This window comes from Sebastes fasciatus, chromosome 2 (genome assembly GCF_043250625.1).
Source record: "Sebastes fasciatus isolate fSebFas1 chromosome 2, fSebFas1.pri, whole genome shotgun sequence".
Taxonomy (NCBI): Eukaryota; Metazoa; Chordata; class Actinopteri; order Perciformes; family Sebastidae; genus Sebastes; species Sebastes fasciatus.
In genome coordinates this window covers 12327481-12347156 of record NC_133796.1, presented here as the reverse complement: position 1 = coordinate 12347156, position 19676 = coordinate 12327481, and the positions used below count along the sequence as shown (strand labels likewise).

Below are 19676 nucleotides of genomic sequence, written 5' to 3'. Positions count from 1 at the left end.
CTAACTGGCTGGATATTACTTGGTTTGGAATTTATGCAAATATGCATACATAATGAGTTTCTAGTTTTGTTTTTAAGAGTATCATGGGACTGAGATCATGTGATTTTGGACATTCAAATAAAAAGAAGAGCTTTGTTACAAACACTCACTGGCGTTAAAGGGCAATTGCTATTTCAGGATAACTAAACTGACACTTCTGAGAAATGTTGTGTGATATTTTTCCAGGTTTTTCAGTTTCTAATTCAGACCCACACACTAGTACATAATAGTCTTCATTATCAGCATGATGGACATTAAACAGCACTGTTGAGAGTTGGGATTTTAGTCATTCAGGCATAATTACCAGATCGCAGTTCCGTATCTAATCACATGGTAAGAAAGTTGAAAACAGAGGGAGAATGAGAGAGGGTGTGAGACGGAGTAAATGACACAGTTGTACAGTTTCTAGTCAAAATGAGGCTCCTAGTGGTCTTATAAAATGCGGCTGTGAAGGAAAAACAAACATAAAAGCTTCCGATAGTGAATACAAAGATATCACATTATCAATAAAGCTTATAAAATTGATAACAATATATACCTTATGTACAGTCAATGTTAGTTAATAAAAGTAAGGAGCTTTTTTTGACACTTCAGTACTGCAGATTATGACGCAATTTTCTCTTCTTTCAAAAAGGTTTCGAAGCAATTTGAAAATAACCTCTGAATGCTTAGACAAAGTCACCATTACAACAACAATTAGGATAAAATTAGAGGTAGCAGCGGATTTGGGATCTCTGTTCTTTTTTTTTTTTTTTTTTAGTACTTTATAACATTTCAAACTTTTTTCCTTCCCATTTTTGCTGATGGGGTATTGCGTGCTTGAATCAGAATCTTCATTTTCATCTTCAAAAACCTGCCTGACAGCCTGCTTTAAATACTCACGCACCCATGAGCGCACTTCAAGTGGTTTTTCAACAGACACCAGTGTCGTGACACTCACACACACACACACACACACACACACACACACACACACACACACTCTCACACACACACAGTCTTGCTGCGGCCACACATTCACACGCTTTTTTACACACACACATATGCACACTATGCCCTGCTCTCCTATCACCTATATTCTTTCATATATATTCATTTTTACATCACAGTCTTTCTTCCTCTCGTCCCTCCTTCTCCTTAAAAAAACCTTTTGGCTTAGCGGTCTGGAAGGGTTGTGGTGCTGGTTTGGAGCTGTAGAGTTTGTCAGGTAGAGGATTACAGGATCTGGGGCGAGAGGAACTTCAGGGTTGTTTATCAAAACTGCCCCTCTGTGCCGTGATCCTCAGTCCTGGAACCTGCTGTGGCCCTGAATCACTGTCCTGCTGCATACCCGAGCTTTTGTATGTCTGACCAACCTCTTTATAACACTGATTAATAACAGCACTGGGACACCCCTCCCATGATCCTCCTCTCCTCTCCTACCCATGTCCTGTGTCTACTACAAAGGCACAATGTAGGGCAGCCCGGCGGTTGAGGAGGAAGCTCACTGCAGTCAGTGTCTGCTGGCCTGGTTGGGTTTTGCGGGGCTGCAGGAGTGCTGAGCTGTCCCAGGCAGGGTGGAAATTCAGGACTGGTAAAAGTGGTGGTAGTGGTGATGGTGTTCATGGTGGTGGTGGTGCTCGTGCCGCTGCACCACTTGCGCCAGCCCGCCCTCGTACAGCAGCACACTGGGCAGGTCCCTCACCTGCTCCTTCTCCACCACTTGTCCCGGAGCCAGAGAGCCCAAAGCCCTGTAGCCCTGGCTCTCCTTGGACCGCTGCTTGTGCTTGCGGTAGGGCGCCGAGGACTGGTGAGGGGGCGTCTGGCTGGGTATCGCTGGGGGAGGGGGGACACCTCGGCTTCTCATCACCCTGCTGCTGATCTGCGCAGGAGGCGTTCGGCTGTGGGTCTTGGGGGAACGGAGGGCGTGTTTCCCTGAGTCTTGTCCTCGCGTGCGGGCGGGGTGGAGGCTGTCCGGAGCAACTGCGTCCACAACAGTGTGCAAGCGGCGATGGTGGGGGTGGGCGTGGCCATTTTCTGGTTCGTGGGAGCGAGAGCGCGTCTGGTTGGATGGGCGGGTCTGAGGCTCGGCCTTCGTCGGCTCCGTGGTGGTGGGTGCTGCGACGGAGACGGACACAGGTATTTATTTTAACTGAGGAAGTGGAATCAACAACAAACTTCAAGGTTGCAGAGACAATTCTGCCACAGGACTTGTCAAAATGTATTGCATGCACACTCAAATCCGTGGAAAAAAAGAAAATGTCCAAATTATCGTGCCAACAGCTCACTAATAAAGATGTAGTAAAAAGCTCCACGATAAGATTCTGGCAGCTTGACTTCAGGTTCTTTCTTCATGCGGATAACTCTGACTCGATGTGACAGAGAGCACATCTCTGTTAGCACTTTCCTAACAGGACCAACATTAAAATAATCACATGTCATCACCGACCATCAGATCAAGGCTGCTGCTTATTAGACCCAATATTTCACTTCACAACAGCCCTGTTACGTTGATGGGCTTTAGCCTTGAACACTTGATGTATTGTGCTTTGCCTGAGCCCAGATGTTTGTACTGGCTGGTAGTTCCACCTAATGGCTCCAAGCAGGTGCCGCAGTAATGAGGGCCCCTGGATGCAGCTTCAAAGGGGCAACGGTCTGAGTTTCTCCCTCCCCACTACCCCTCTATAAACCTCTGGCCCCGGTCCACTCACCGGCTCCGAAGCGGGATGTGTAGTTCTCGATGCCTGCCAGGTCCAAGTAGTGGTTCCTGCGTTCCAGGTTCTCATCCACACAGTGGCGCTGGCAGCCCGGCTGGGTGTGGTGGTCACTGTGGTGGCGCCTGTGGACGAGAGCGGCACCTCTCATTAGGTAGCAGTTTGGGCCAGAGAGGTTGCAGTATGGTAGTGTTTGGAGAAAGTAAAACAAGTGTTCCTTATGATCAGGCAGCAGCGCGGTAATTGTTAGAGGAGTGAGATTGTGACTGGAAAATCACAGGTTTGAACCTCGACTGGGAGTATTTGAACAGAGCGGTAAGAGGGCTGACTCTCCCCCTCCACTGTTAACTCCTCTTTAGTGCAGTCGGTGGAGGTAAATTTGGGTAAAACTAATTAAAGAGTCGAGGACGTCTGCAGCTCCCAAGTGTGAATCCTTCCTCAAACAACCACTGCCCCCTAGCCACTTTAAACGAGAAACTTTTCTCTTTCAAAAAGTGAATGTTATAATCAGTGACATAATAAAAAAATATGCTAATAATAAACTTCACATTCTTCTTCTTCTTCTTCTTGTAGACACCACAAGCTTCAACAATAGAGACTGTCGTGTGCAGGGGGAGGTGGGTTTACCTTAGGAGTGCTCGAGTCTTCTTGTCCGCACTCTTGGGGTCTTCTATGCACTTGTCATTTTTCTCTCTGGGGTGGGACATGTCTGTGTATGTGTGAAAGACAGGAGGCTATTATCAAAGAGAGCTACACAGAGCAGCCACACACACACACACACACACATACACATGCACACGACAACAGTCACACAAGCCTCAGAAGAAAGCAACCTTTGTTTTGGGGTTTTACTTTGAAGATCTATAGAAAAGGAAAAACAACAATGCTTCATTTATTCTATTTTCAACTCCCAGCCTCTTATAAGGCATGGAATGAAAAAAAAACTAAAAAACATGCAGACTTCAGAAATTGTTTATTAAGGACGCGAGATCTGATGCAGTTTCAAATTAGCATGAAGGCGATATTTTCAAAGCTTGCTTTGTTTGAATCTCTTGACGGATATTTATAGCCGAAACAATAGGACGTAAACACACAGGAATATATACTTTTTGAGATATTTTTCCCTGACTACTTGTTTACCAAGTCGTCAGTGAGAAAAGTTAAGTTGAACGTAGCTATATTTTCCCGGCAGCTCTGAGAAAAGGGGGGAGAAAGAGAGGAGGGGAAAAAAGGGAACTTTGGAGAAAAGTAAAATGGCTGCGGTTATCAAAAGGACTCGGCACATCTCTTAAGGTTTCTTTCAGAGTATTTGAAGGCGCTGAGGGAGGGGGCCCTCTCTTAGCTCTGTCACTCCCCCCATCATTAAAAATGAACCCCATTGAGTGGGAGAGATGGAGCGACGCCGAGACTGCGAGGAACAAAGCTCTGACAGGCCTGAAGCAGCCGCCTTTCTGCATGACAACAAACACATCTCTGGGTGAGCCGACAGCAGGCAACACAAGGGGGACCCCAGAACGCCCTCTCTTCTTCTTCTCCCCCCCCTCCACCTCCGCCCCCGCCCACCGTGTTAATGCGAGCTTTACCTGCTGCACCCTGCGTGCAACTCCTCCACCTCTGGCTGGAGTCGTGAGCCACCGACAGCTTGACCCGCAACGTCTTGCTGCTGCTGGGAGAGTGGTTGACGGAGGCGTCCACGACCTCGTAGATGGTGTGGAGCAGGCTGGTGATGTCCTGCGGGACAGAAGAGGTCGAGGTTAGTTCGATCTGTAAACTATTTTTGATACACAGCTTCCATTTAAGAGAGATGAGAATCATTTGATGGCAAAGTATTAAAAAAAATGGTGATTGGTGATGAACGAAATCAAGACAAAAGAAACATAGGAGACTATTCTTATCACCATACTGTTTAAATTCATTATTTTGTAGCATTAAAACTCTATGTCATAAGCATCACGCTACAGCGAGGAATTTAAAGAAGTGACTCAGTGAACAGAGAAACTCACTGATGTCAGTTGTTTTAGTTCAGCTTTCCAAGTCGAAGCGATCAGACGGGTTGTAAAGACAAGTTATAAATTCATGAAAAGAAACGTCTTGGCGGTAGCAGACGAGGCTGACTGAGATGTCAGGCGTGTTCCAGCTGTGTGAGCGCTACAATTTCTCTATTTAATCCCTCATTGTCTCTTAAATGACATCTGCATAGCATGCAACACATGTGTGCACTTTCAAATAAATGCACAAAAGCACTTATACATAAACGTGAGCACACATTCACATGCAAAAAAGTGATACTAGAAGTTATATTCTGCACTGATAAGTGTTTTTGTGCACCATACTGAGATAATGACTCCCTTTTGGGTGTTGTGCTGGATCTTTTCATAGCAAACCAAAATCTAATTGTCCTTTAAAAATGCCACCTGGTATGGATGCAAAAACATACAGTTTCTCACATCTCATTAGTGTTTTACTTTAGAAGGTAACAGCTCCACCATAAGAACTCCTTTGACAGCAATGCTGCAGAATTAAGCCTACACCACACAACGACTCCAACGGCATAATTTTCACTCACTAAAGTACTCTGACTCATAAGAAAAAGGACTACTATGAATTCTTCAGGGACCGGTTCCACATACTGGTTTCAGATGTAGACGCACTGTAAGAAAAAAATAAAATAAAATAAAAGCTTCCTGTGTCATTTTTGGTTTCCTTCTCTTTTTTTCATATTTGTGTGAAGGGATGAAAAAAAAAGTTGGAGAAGAAAGCTTTTCTTTCCCCCCTCCAAGCCGCCGCCTGCCGTCTCATGAGCCATGGAGCCACAGGCGATGCCAAAAAAACGGCACAGCCAACCGCACAGAGGACAGCTCCAGTCTCTTTGCGCCGTTTCAAGTTGTTCTCAAAAAACACGGGCCTTTCTGGATGTTCCCTCAGATCTGTACCAGGCAGACGAAACCCACGAGGTACCTCGCAGGAGCGGAAACGCACAGATGTCGCTGGATTCGGTTCTTAGGAGGGAGATGGGGTTGGATGCTTGTAAATTCTATCCTCGCTTTCTTTTTGGGGTGTGGTGATACCAGAATAGGGCAAAAAATTCAGATTTAGATGGAAGTTATTGATTAATTCTCATACCTAAAAGAAGGTTGTTTGTAGCTGCGAGCTGCTGACCAGAACAATTTTTCGACACTTAAAATCTGTGCATTCAGAAGTATTTGTTTCATTTTTATTAATGCAATAAAAGGGCCTCATATTAGATGATAAACACGACACTACAATACTTTTTAAAAGAATTCCGGCTACGGCTACTGTGTGGTGTTCATGTTTAAAGGTTTATTGTCTGTTTATTATATTTATTTACATGTTCGTTCCTTCATTCATTCATCAAAGGTTCATTCATCCAGGTAAACAAAGATTATTTATTACCTCTCTGGTGACTTTGCCATTGTTGTCAAAGTCGTAGAGGGTGAAGGTCCACTCCTGCCGGTTATCCTCTTCCACGGACACGGCACACTCCAACTCCTGAAACAGAGCGCAGCGTTGAACTATCAGTGTCATCCAGTGTGTGCAAGCAAGTGTGTATTTTTTGTGTGTGTGTCCTGTCGCTGCCCCAGTTTCATCCAGAGGGGGGAGGTAATAAACGTCCTGTTCGGTGTTGACACTCACTTCAAACTGGAGCTGTTTCTGTGGCCCTGCGGGAGATTGGCTGTCCCTTCCCTGCATCTTCTCCTCCATACAGCAGCTGTCTGTCTTCTCTGGGGGTAAAGCCACTGCAGTGACACACACACACACACACACACACACACACACACACACACACACACACACACACACACACACACAGACAGAGAGAGAGAAACACACACACACAAAGATAAAAGAGAGAGCCTGAGGATGGAAACGTTGGGTGCAGTCATAACCTGAGGATATGTCGTCGTCTTCAAGTGTTCCTTGTAAGCTCATACTTCCGAGTTTGGCAGCCGCAATTAAGATGTGTCACACATTCAAGTGCTCCTGGTTGGAAATAAACCTACACAGCCAAAACTCCTCGTTTTTTGTCTCACTGCCTGTATTCTGAATTTGTATGTTTATTTTAATATTAACATATACTGTAGAATAACAATGTATGCCAACTTTAAAGGAGCAGTGTGTAGGATCTGGCAGCATCTAGCGGTGAGGTTGAAGATTGCAACCAAATGAAAATTCTCCTGTGTGCCAAGCGTGTAGGAGAACTACGATGGCTGACAAAAACGCAAATGGCGCTATTAAGAGCCAGTGTTTGGTTTGCCGTTCTGGGCTACTGTGCACAAATGCACTGAGCTTGTAAGGTGTATTTCCGGTATTTGTGATAATACACACAGGTAACAGGAAACCGAAGCACAGCTTGGCACTCGAAATCAAAAAGTGTTCATTAGAACAAATTGATCTAAAAATCCAAGAATCTCATACTTTCTTTTTAGACATTGTATGTTGCTTCTACCAGTACTGATAATACACTTATGGTACCAGATTCGAGAAACGGTACTCTAATTGAAACTTTTGCGTGAGAATTAGAGCTGCAAATTAATCAAATATGAATCACATTCACGATTAAATTGTGTGCTCTGCTCATAGAAAACTCCGCTGCATATCAAATCAAGCAATTCCTAACTTTCCTGAATGTTGCGGCTGCAGTCCAGAGTAGAAGAATAATATACTGTTTATAACTCGTTTTAACAGAGAGCAGACGGGCATAACGAAAATGCACTGAATTCAGGTGAAGAAAAACCTTATTTTGAGTCTTATTTTGATACAAAGATTTGTACTTTGCAGGAATGTAGCACAACATGGAAGTGAAATGTTGGCCCTAAAAATCAATGAATAATCCTGATAAATAGTTGTGATCTCAATATTGATCAAAATAATCGTGATTATCATTTTGGACATAATCGTGTAGCCCTAATGGGACCCTTATTTTACAGCGTTTCATGTCACGTAACAAGTTGATTATTAAATCATTCCAGAGAGTCAAGGTACTATTGAATCAAAACGGTGATATCAAGACAGGAACTGGAATCCAACAAGTCAATCCGATGCGAAAAGAAAAATAAATGTTAAAATGTGACAGCACTAATTCTCCAATGGCAAAAGCTCTTCCATCAGCCACACATACAGTAACAGTTTTTAGCTACAATATACATATAACCCAATGGGTTCACACTGTGAGGGGATGTCAAACATTGAAACTGAATGACAAAACATGTCTAAAACATGATAGAATATTAGGTGGCATTTGGATTTAAATGTTGGATCGGAAACAGCATGTGAACATCAAACGGCCAACTGGGAGCTCATCACTTTATGGAACGACATTCACCGTAAATTACCATCCAGACGTACAGTAAAGGCAGACGGTCCAGAGGGAGTATTACTAGTCTGTCATATTCACTTAAACTGACGGCTGGACGCACCTGTGTAGAGCCTGACAACAGTTCCTATACCATAGAAGTCAATGATAGTTTCACTGAACTACACTTTACAACACAAGATTCAAACTGTGAATGTCCTGGTGACAGGTGAACAACTTAATACTCCTTTAACACCAAATCAACAAGTCTACTGTAGGAAAGACCTACAGTATGTGTGCCACTGATGTGAATGCATCAACGCTGTGTTATAAAATCAGTGAGAATCCATTATAATTACTGTAATTTGTTAAAGCTGCGTCATACGGGGGTTAATTCAACAGTATGTTAATGTCTGTGGCCACAGTTAATGGTGGTGTATTTTTGGATCGCACTGTATTCTAAGATTGTCCACCCCGGTGGACAAAAATAACACGACTGTCCCTGTCTGGTTTGATATTTTAGCTCCAGCGTTGGATGCTGGCCCAGACCTAATGCTACCGGATATCCTTCTCTGCTTTGAAATCCCGCATTTGTTTGACACATGAGACCGCAGACACACACAACATGTAACTGAGATCAGGGAGGTGTACACGTCGGCTCCTTTGCGAGCGTCTATGAGTTACAGTTAGCCAGACACCTCCTTGCTTCGTCCTCATATATGTTTATGTGTATTTTCTCAGAAGCTTGTCGCAGCCTCTCAGCCACTGTTTGTTTCACCTCTGGTCATTTAGCTCTGCATGAGCATCAGCCCCCCCTCCTTGTCATCCAATCACAGTCCTGCAGGCCCGTGCACACACCCATAAACCCACACAGACCACACCCCTCCGTCTCCCCTCCGTCTCCCCACCCTCCCCTGCTCCTCTCTCTCCGCTGCCACACTTTGAAGTTCCATTCTCAAACCTTTTGGAAGAAGATCAGACCGGCTGTAAAACAGAATCACTAATTAATTAAGCCAAGTCAAATCTGAAACACTGTTTGTTTGCTCGCCAACGGAGCAGACACAACAGCCCAATTTCTTTCCTCCTGATCCAAAGCAGATCAAAGCAGACCTGTCTCATCCCTGGGTGGGGGAAAATGCCAGAAATGAAAGGCATCATCCCAGGGAGCTTTTACCAACTTTTTGGAGGGGAGCAGCATTTGGGGTCCCGCTGTTTGATCATCTGAGGTGCTCAAAGGGAACATTGTGTGCGAGGGCAAATCTGTTCCGTAGCAGGCTCAATATGGTGGCGAGATGCTTATCTCGGAGCTAATGAAATGCCGGGAGGAGTAACAGTAATCTGCTATCACCCTCCTCCCCCTCTGGTTCCCCCCCACCACAGACATAAGCCGACTCTTTATGAGAGGAGCCGAGCCAGGGGATTGGCTGCACATCAGATCTGAGGGGCAAGATGAGGGCGGGCACCCTCCGAGCCAGGCCTGATTTTCAGCAGCCGTGCTACACACACATGCATGCATACAGTACACACACTGTGAGCAATCACACCCAGCTTAGTTACGCTACTGTACTACACATAACTGGGCCTGTCCCCCCTCATACATTGGGACGGATCAGTGATGGGCACTAAGGGGATTTTGGGATGGCCAGGATGGGATAGCCTTTGTGGTGATCGTAACATTTTCTCTTCTTTCAGAAGCCACCACTGAAGTACTCATGATACGGTCACCAGACGTCCCGGTTTGTCCGGGACTGTCCTGGTTTCAAGCTGGGTGTCCCGAGTCCCGACAAATATCTGTAAAACACTCAAATGTCCCGGTTTTCAACATTCACTAAAAAATTGTCCCCATTTTCACCACAATTGAAATAATGATAACAATATCATACTTCCATAGACGTTTATCATATTCTGTCCCACTCATTAATTACTTTGTGTGCCTGAGATAAGTAAATATACAGAGAGCCAGCACAGTGCGTCCCGCTGCAAACTAGAACTAGAGGGATGTTGCGGGCTGTTGAACACCTGAACACCTCCGTGCTTATGTGCACATTAAATGTGTTGTTTTGATTAATTAATCTACACAGTTCCTTCTGCGCATCAACAGGCATTTCGCTCCTCTTATACAGTAACTCCCTCAGGACCGGCTGTTGTTGTCAGTCTTTCCCCCCGGTGTCTCCATCCTGGCCAAAATGTCGTCTGAGCTCCACATTTTTAATTATAGTGACTGAGGCTCTGGCGAGCAACATGATTGTGATAGAGATTGTTCTGGTTCAAAACAAAAGTTAAAAATAATTCCCGTAGTCCCAGAGAACAATAAATTTCCTCTGAGGAAAACTCTCTACGGGACTCCCAAACTGTCAATGCGTCATGACGGGAATAGCCCTGTGATTAAAGGGAGTGAAAGTAGTAAATTTGATAAGTCACGATTGTCGCAGCCTCTAATGCACCCACCTATAATAATGCCTTCTCTCTGATCCCACTCCGTGCTCAAATGCGCCACAGCATGTGCACCGACAGTACTAGCCTGTGCTGGGTAGCCCACATAGTGTAATATAATCTGAAACAAGGAGCTGATGGAGTGTCTTCAGCAAACTTTTCCCTTGTTCACAAAAGGTTAAAGAACTTAATAAAAAGCCCATGTAGGCTATTCTTCTTGCATGTTTGCAGTACCGATGTAAAGTATCCTAAAGACACTTTCATCATCCCTTCTTCCCTCCTTCACAATTTTTGCCGGCACGTTCTTTTTTAATACTAAGTGCTTCCTTAAACCCGGAGGAAAGGAAACTTTTATGTGTGTTGGTTGTCCTATCATCTCTGATCTCACTGTTTTCTCTACTCATTCTTACTTAACTTTATCTGTGTATGGAATGTATGGACAATAGATCTGATCACTGCACTAAATGCAGTTCATGCAGCGGGCGTCATAAATCCTCCACAGCTGTCTTTATTTGGATCTGACTGAGGAGGTACAAAACGGCTTGCTATGTTCAATTTATTCCAAACTAAACTAGAGAACTGTTTGGATAACACATTGTTTTCATTAGAGGACATTAACACAGTAGCTGCAAATCAAACATTTGACAATTTTCATGGAAGACAAAATAACTTGGATGTGTCCACCTCTGGCTCATAAAGTAAACGTCCAAACTCTGACACCATTTTCAAAAGTGTGAAGCTTGAAAACAGCCAGCCGGTACAGTATGAAGTGAAAAACTGTTGATTAACTCCACTCACCTTTGTCTACAACGCAACGTTAACAACGTAATGTGACATTTCTCCACCCACAAACAGTTGCCTCTCCTTACTAGCTGTCAATGGATGAGTTTGCCTTGGTAACTTAAACGTGAATAATTGAATTTTTTTCGAGGTCTGTATCTGAAATATTCCTACATAATCTATGGAATGTTTTTATTGAAGCAAATTATTTGGGCCTTCGTCTTTTAATCACTGAGAATGAGCAGAGCAGCATGTTCTCATTAGCAACATCTGTCTTATAGGGAGGACAACCTCGGCACAGACTCAGGTTCAGCCCGATGACTACAAATCATTTCATACTCCATTTATCAGTCGCGTTATCTCTTGTCTCTCTACTTTGAGCTGAAATAAAAATGATTTTTTTTTTTTTGCAACACTTCCAAAATTCTAGGCTGGTCTCGTACAACTCTGCCTCCGCCTCACGTCCGATCCTGTCTTTAAATGGGAGGGAGAGACTTTCTCCTCCCGGAGCTCTTAATCCAGGATCACATCACATCGGGGGGAAAAACATGGAGGAAAGGAGGCACTTTTGCAGAGCGCCACGGGGGGAGGGGCGGATGAAAGACGGAGGAGGTGGAGAGGCGGGAGGGGAAGGTAAAGGGGACCTCATCAGCACATTGTTGGGGCTTAGAGACTGGGTGTGGAGCAGAGGGGAAAGGATGAACAACTGCAAAAAGGAACCACACAAGTACCTGGAGGGCTTTTGCAAACAGCGTTTTTTCAGGTTTTCATTCAATTCAAAATAAAGGGGACCAAAATCAGTGAAATGTAGCCTTCGGTGATGGGCCCTACCTTGTAAACGGTAGTGTTCATCACCAATCCTCTGTGCACATGCTTCATTGATGGAGTCCTGGAAAGAGAAAAAGACAGACACATAAATCACTGTTTCCAAGTCATATAATGGAGAAGTATCATATTTTTGTCACATAAAAACAAACATCTTTAACGATGCAAATCCACAGCACAGCCTTCCAACACAGAGTGACATGCCCGAATCAAAATTACAGCGTTTAAATATCTATATATGAACAACGTTTGACAACTGTACCCTGAGCTTAAACAGCAGCGGAAAGTTTAAGAGGACGGTAATTGCAGGACTGAGAGACAAGCTGAGCAGAAGACTGGCAGTCAGAATTGAGACTATGAAAGAAGTATCTGAATCGCCGCCGCCGGCCCTGCTGGGAATTCTGAGAAAGTTGGGCTGGTAGTATGGCTATTTCGGTGACGGGCTATCGTTGCAGCGATGCGTTCAGAGGCTTGTTTTTATCCCGGGCCCCCTCTCCTGGCAGCTCTGTCTGTTAGTGCATACCACAGACGCTGAAGGGACATGTGATCCCCTGGCTTCACTATGGAAAAGTCTGGCTCAGGTATCCATGTGGCATTGCAGTCATCTGGCTCAAAAACCATTACTCAGGGGCTGACAAACACATATGTACACACACATCCGTACGCACATAGTTCAACGCATACATTCAAAGACCCACCCCCTGGCATGATTTCAAACTTTTCCATTGCACAAAAGACATTTTCATCAAAAACTAGATAAATTGCTCACGATATGTTCCGTCTCAGCAAAGTCTAACAGCATTCTTATCATAGGTGATGATTAACCTTAATAATTAATAATTAACTTCATACAATCCTTGGATATGAGTGTAGGAGCAAGTGTGTACATGCTGGTGTGTTCATAGGTGTGTGTGTGTGTGTGTGTGTGTGTGTCAGAGGCGAAGCTGTGACAGGGTGAGAGTGGATTTCTGTGTAATCCAGAGAGGTAGAAGGTCAGATGGTGTGATCCTGCCCTCCTCAGACTAGTGCCGGCCGGGCCGCAGCGCTGTGGGTGGCCTCAGGAAGAGAATACAGCGAACCACAGGACTGGCTGGCTGGCTGTCAGACTGATACCTCAAAGCAGAGACCCGGGATAAACCTGTGTTTGTTGTTGGTATGAATCGATCAACACACGTTCTGATCTGGCTTCATGACCCTGGTCCTGAGCTGGTTTTAATGTGGTCTGCTCATCTTTGGTACGATGAAGGGGAAATGGAGTACGGTCTACACCTAGGCTCTATATGATAAGCGTCTCGAGAGAACTTCTGTTATGATTTGTCGCTATATAAAAATAAATTGAATTGAAATCAGTAGTTTTCTTTTGCTTCATTTCCACTGCACGGCTCTGCTCAACTCAACTCGACTCACTTTTAGTACCAGGTACTTTTCTCTATTTCATTTTCCAGGGCGGATAGTACCCCCTCAGTGTAGGTGGTTACTTCAGCGGGTCGTCATAGCGACAGCGTGTGAGACTGCCATGGCATCATCTTCAACGCGACACTCGTTGGATCTTTTCATCTGCTACCAAACAGAGGAACGTCTGCACATTGTCAATTGTACGGTATGGTGTACGCCGCAATTTTGCAGGGTGCCTTTTTTTTAAAAATCTGAGTCGAGTGAATAAAAAAATTGCGGTCGTTATTGACAGCATGGCTATTCACACATGACGGGTTTGTGCAGGATGTCCTATGTCGTGCAACCGACGATTCTCTCTGGCCAATCAGTGGTCTGCAGTGTTTTAACTCCACCTTCTAGTATCGTCTCCGCTCGCTAGGAACCTCGACCGAGGTGGTACCAAAAAACCACCATGCAGTGGAAATGCAGCATATGATAATTGCAGGATTACATTCGTTTTTTTTACAAGGTTAACAATAGACAGATGGATGATAGATTTCTCAAACTGATTTATACGATTGCATTTATTTCCCAGGAAGAACCAATTTTGCACATTTGCCAGCTAAATTGACCAGTCTCCTGTTTACTGGTGGATGTTTTAGTTTCTGACACTAAGTAGGCTAGTCGCTGTAGTCTGTGTTACACGGTGGTTGGGCACACACCGATTACATTACGTACCCACTGCCTCCACCGTCGCGTCACTTTTTTTTTTTACAGAAATAAAACCCATTTAGTTCATTTTGGCGTTATCAATACATAGACGGACAACGAACACTACAAACTAACAGTGAACGCGTCTGCTCCATACGAAGTATCAGCTCTGAGTAGCATTTGTCATATTCCACACACACGGGACGAGAGAGAGTTGACAGACAAGACGATGCGAAGCAAAGCGAAAAGCAAAAGCACCTACTTGACAATATTTCAGATTTAAACCCAATGCTATAAGGGAACCATAACGTTAATGAGGCCATCGCCGTGTGGAGGACGGAGCGGTCACAGCCGGAGTGCGCTACGGAGCAGCACAGGGTGAAAACCTGCGGCCCTGCAGCAAAAGCTCGACCGGAGAGGCCAGACACACAGTCACCAGACGGTAAAGATCAAAGTGAGTGTGCTACATAAATTGGCCGTCATCTTTTCTTGTAAAATGTCCGGTGTAATCGGTAACACCGGTTTATTAACCAAAGGGAAAAATTCCTCACCATCACATCCCTACAATTAAGTCTCAGTTCAGTTGTTAGAAGATTGTTTGATGTGTTAGAAACCAGTCAGCCTGCATTGGACCCATTCATATGAGACAGCTGTCACAGGTTAATCACTGGTTGTCACCGTTAGCAGAGACTCCAGTCTGCGGTAGAGGTTCCACATATTTCACTGCTTAAACAATATTTATACCGAAAGACATCACATAATTACTAGATAGTTACTATCTTCTCCATCTCGCATTCAACCTAGGTCAGGAGGACGGTCACGTAGGAGGGTTGGTTAATGCATGTTGGCCCATTCAGACAGATCACAGACATGGGTATGACTCGTGTCAATCTGAACGGGGGTATCAGACTGTGGCCTCTGTTTCCGCGTGGCCTCACAGAAAAATAAAATCACTCCACCATCAACATTCCTTCAATTCCTCACACACAAAGACACTCACGTACACACAGAGATACATCATCTTGAATGTTTTTGTGTCTTTTGATGAATGATCCAAATTTATTGAGGGGGTTAACCAAGAACATGAGAAAAAGGGGGAAGAGGAATGCACTAATTGGTTGTTGTCTGTGGTGATGGATGGGAGTCGTATTATTAGTCCGCTAGGGTTACTCTGGGATTTGCTCTGGTCAGTGTAAAGAAAAAAATATCCCATGCTTTTTTTTAACTTCACACACGCACACACACACTTCCTCCTCCTCCTCTCATGAAAAGTCTCTAACTAATAAATAGAAATGCTGATCAACAGAATGATGATATACGAGGAAGCAGAAAAAAAATTCAAACTGTGGGAGAAAACCCATATTTCCAATCATTCCTTATATTATTTTTCTTCACCCCGTGACATGTCAGTTATTATTTTTGACAGTTCTCCTCGCAACCTGATTAAGAAACATTACAGTTGTCGGGTAAAAAATCTAAATCTGTTTCACAAAAATGTATGGGAATATATGCATGGGTTTTTATTTTCAGCTTCTATGGCGATACAGCCAAAGATTATGCAGATAATCGCCTCGGCCATGGTTGATCTGACATACTCATCCTCACAATCTGCTCTGATACAGCCTCTAAAGAGCACCTCCAGACTGACTGACCCAGTGACACGACCACTTTCGAGCTTAGCTCTTCGGCTTTGTCAGTGATTGATAAGATTGTCTGGTGACAAAAAATAACATGTCAGAGTTCTAAAAATAAGGAGTGTTTGCTTCTGAGTTTCCTGCGCTCCGACCAACCTATTGGTCACAGGAACAATGAGGCAAATTTCTTTGCCCAGCTCCAGTAAAGAGGAGATTTCTGGCCACACTATTTCCTACGAGAAAGAGATTAATCTCCTAAACCGCAACAGTAACTTGAATGACACACACAGTTCTTCTCCTCACTCCTGCTAAGGAGGGATTGACAAAATTTCTGGTCATATTACTAAAATCTCCACTCTACCTTGTTTGATTTAGTAAATAACCATACAATCTCTTTTCTGTGTTTTGTTGCTGTAACAATCACAATCTGGTTCCAGATCTTCCTGACTCCTTCTGGCTTCATCTCCCCTGTCTCTCAGACTCCACCAAAATATACTGAAGCCCGTTAAGACTATTTTACTGAAAGAAATTGGGCTTTTTCTACAAGGTTAAATAACGCAACAAAGCATTATTTTACATCAAACATTGTATTATTGAAGAGACTAAATGTATGTTTTGAAAAAGCATCAAATATTGTAATATGATCTTCAATATACCAAACTGAATGGCAGCATAAAATGGAAATTGTAAAACTAATAAACAGACACCAAAAGACTGATTATCTTTTGTAAAGGACAGAAGTTTTAAACAGAAATACATTGTCATGTACTAAAGAGGAAGCAACAGAAGGAGCTGTTGCAGTGACAGTAGTAGTAGCAGCATGGTACAGTAACTACATGTTAAAGCTGGTGTTGGACAAGACAGTAAGTCAGTTCAGTTTGTTAAGCCACAGAGGATAAAAGCTTGAACTCACTCCCTCCAGTTTGATTTGAAATGAAAGAGCTCAAAGTGGATTTGCCTAAAATTGCAACGCTGGTCATCCCCCTCCAAAGTGATTTCTCCACTAATGAGTAAAGACGAGGCTCAACTGATGCAACATTTGCAAACAGTTAGTGGATATGAAAACCGGGTCTCATCAAATTGTAGCACACATGGTACGTGTCTACAATGACCATGATGACTATAACGGTAACCACAAAAGAGCCATCAATTCAAGTGGTCAGAGGTCACTGTGGGAAAGCTTTTCAAGCCAAAGGAGAAGCGACCTCACCCTCCTACCCCTGGTGGTAACAGCGAATATGTGTGCAACACTATATGATTGAAATGCATTGTTGATTAACCCTGCTATAAATCTGGTGTTGCAGTGTTTGTACATTTTGTTGCTGCTCGTCTCTGCAGCTTGGGGTCCAAACACTTTTATAAAATCTACAGTAAGGTGTCACTTCCCTGCATCTTCTGCAGGATTCGGTCAGAGGTCCTGGCTTCAGGGCACAAACAAGCATCTTTCTGCTGCACCTGGGACCAGCTAAAACTATTTTCCAGACATGATGTTAAATGTTCTGTGGAGACGACTGCATAAAACATTCTGCTTTCAACAGCAGCCAGGTCCTTCAGAGCTTCTTCGGGGCTTTTAGGACAAGGGATTGTGTGGCCCCCTGTGTGTTTTAAACTTGTTTAAGCCCCTCAACATTAAATGATTTATTACTGGGCTATAACACAGAACACAGTGTGCCTGCCCATTACAACCTTGCATCTACATTACTTGCCGACCTAAAGGCTTGTTTGGATTGGCCATAGGAACCATTTGGCAAACCTCATCAATAGCACGCTACCTGAAAATAAATTTGGATGGACTAAAGACATTTTAGCATATTTAAGAATAATATTATTTACTGAACAAACATTTCTTTAAGACTGGTGACCACTTTACTCCCCTCCGTATGTTTTCCTTAAAGCCTTTACACACCGGGGGTGTGAAGAATAAACAACAAGAAAATGCTAAATACTACAGAGCCCCCGTGTTGTTTCATAAATAAAAGCACTGCTCAACCTGTTCCACACAACTTGATTGGTTGATGAGCTCAGAAAATCAACCTCGTTCTGGAAAAAACTTACGTTGCATTTTTGCTGTATAATATTTGCATTCTGTTTGAAATTATTCATGAAAAAAACAACAGTTTCAAAAAAATATACTGACGTGCGAATCACACGAAAAAAAACCTGCTGTGTAAAGGCCATTACGAATGAAAAGGTCATTCAACATCAGGTCTTTGGTTGATTAATGTCAACTACAGCAAACTCATAATCAATAGCAGTTCAATTAAACTCCATTATAGTGCACCAATTAAAATAAGAGTATACCAAGAGGCAGCACTTGAACTGCAATACTCCAGGCTTTAAGAACACTTTTATCTATATTTCTATGCTTTTCACACGCTTTCAAAAAGCATTAGACTAAATGATTTACCTCAACATTAGAGCACAGAACTACATATGTTTAAATAGCTGTCAAATTTAGATGAATGGGCAATGTAATTAACACAGCTTACAGAAGCAAACACCTCTTCCTTCTGGTTAAACTTGGTGTCGCCAATGTAATATATGTAACCCAAAGATATGGTGAGTGGGCATGAAACGATACAGTTACTAAAATAAATGCTATACCGGTAACAAAAATGTCTAGTAGCTCACCAACATAAAGTGTGGATGGAAAAGCAGAAGCCTTGACTTTATGTCCACATACTGTAGGCCCAGTCAGTCTGAGGCGACATTTTTAAGGAAATTAAATGAAAACGCCACATTGCTTTAACACTGTTCATTTTCATCCTGTCTTGCAAGTCGAATATGACGGCCCTGAACAGGTAAAGCTAAACTCACAGACTTAAAAAGCTCCATCTTGTCGGCAGTTTGAATGGCTAGATTTTCTTCAATGATAATGTTAAATGACCCGACTGCTCTCTTGGCTGCTAAGTAACCTTGATTGACATGAATATGAATGATGACATCATCGATTGAGTGTATCCTGAACTTAATTCAGGAAACCCTGAATTAAATAAGGTTAAAAAAAGTTTGAAAAGACCAATTAGTTTTGTATTTGAGGGTCCGTATTGTATGAGGATGAGAGAGCGAGAGAGAGAAAGTGAAGAAGACAGTGAGCGCATGCTGGCACAGAACCGACTTGTTAAAGCAGAAAGTTGCCTTGAGCGTCATCCTCACTCTGGCTCTGCAGACATGGACCCACTGGGCCAAAGATTTTTTCCCTGCTGCGAGTGTGTGTTTGAAAGCAAAAGGGCACATTAAAGTGCAAGTAATATGTACTTGTATGTGATTGTGGGAAAAGTCCCACAAGGCCTCTTGGTCTCTACGCTGTCTGCCTCCACGACCCGCCACACAGGCTGACAATTTATGCGGCCAACGACAGCTCCCCCTGATCGCGCGCCAGGGCTCAGTGGAGGCAGGCCTCTGGAGCAATGGCAGCGCTACTGGCACTCCATCAAAACCCAGGAAAAATCTCATTAGGACTGCGCCTGGGTGCCTCCTGCTCCGTCCCCCACCCCCGTCGCAAGAAAACACCTTCAGGATTGCAACGTTTGGAGCAGCGGTGCCGACATGAAGCGGGGAGCAACACACATGAAAAGGCCATTTAGCAAAGTGGGCTAGACAGGCAGAGCGACAGAGACAAGGGAAAATGTGGGAATAGACAGCGGTGCGCCTCCAAGTACGAGACTGCTTCCCCCGGGCCTTTCAGACGGGAGACGGCTGAGGTCGCTGACACTCACATAAAAGCCACCCAGCAGTGGAGAGGGTGAAACGGAGCATTAAAGAAAGGAAGATGTGATTATTCGCACCATATTCATCACAGCTACACCATGTCCAATATCTGTACGGATGCGTAGATTGATAGGTATAGTCGACTACGGGTCGGGTAGTCAG

General features: G+C 43.8%; 1 protein-coding gene across 1 annotated transcript in view; it reads right to left on the bottom strand.

Moving 5' to 3' along the window:
- Window positions 1-776: 776 nt before the first annotated feature.
- The window catches only part of nkd1 (NKD inhibitor of WNT signaling pathway 1), a 36828-nt gene continuing 17928 nt past the window's right edge, over window positions 777-19676 (bottom strand). The window contains exons 4-10 of the mRNA XM_074610020.1: window positions 12091-12148; window positions 6387-6490; window positions 6147-6242; window positions 4316-4463; window positions 3360-3441; window positions 2730-2857; window positions 777-2136 (exon numbers count right to left, since the gene is read on the bottom strand). Of these exons, the coding sequence (XP_074466121.1) occupies window positions 1604-2136; window positions 2730-2857; window positions 3360-3441; window positions 4316-4463; window positions 6147-6242; window positions 6387-6490; window positions 12091-12148 (1149 nt within the window). The 3' untranslated portion in view covers window positions 777-1603. The remainder of the gene's footprint in view (window positions 2137-2729; window positions 2858-3359; window positions 3442-4315; window positions 4464-6146; window positions 6243-6386; window positions 6491-12090; window positions 12149-19676) is intronic.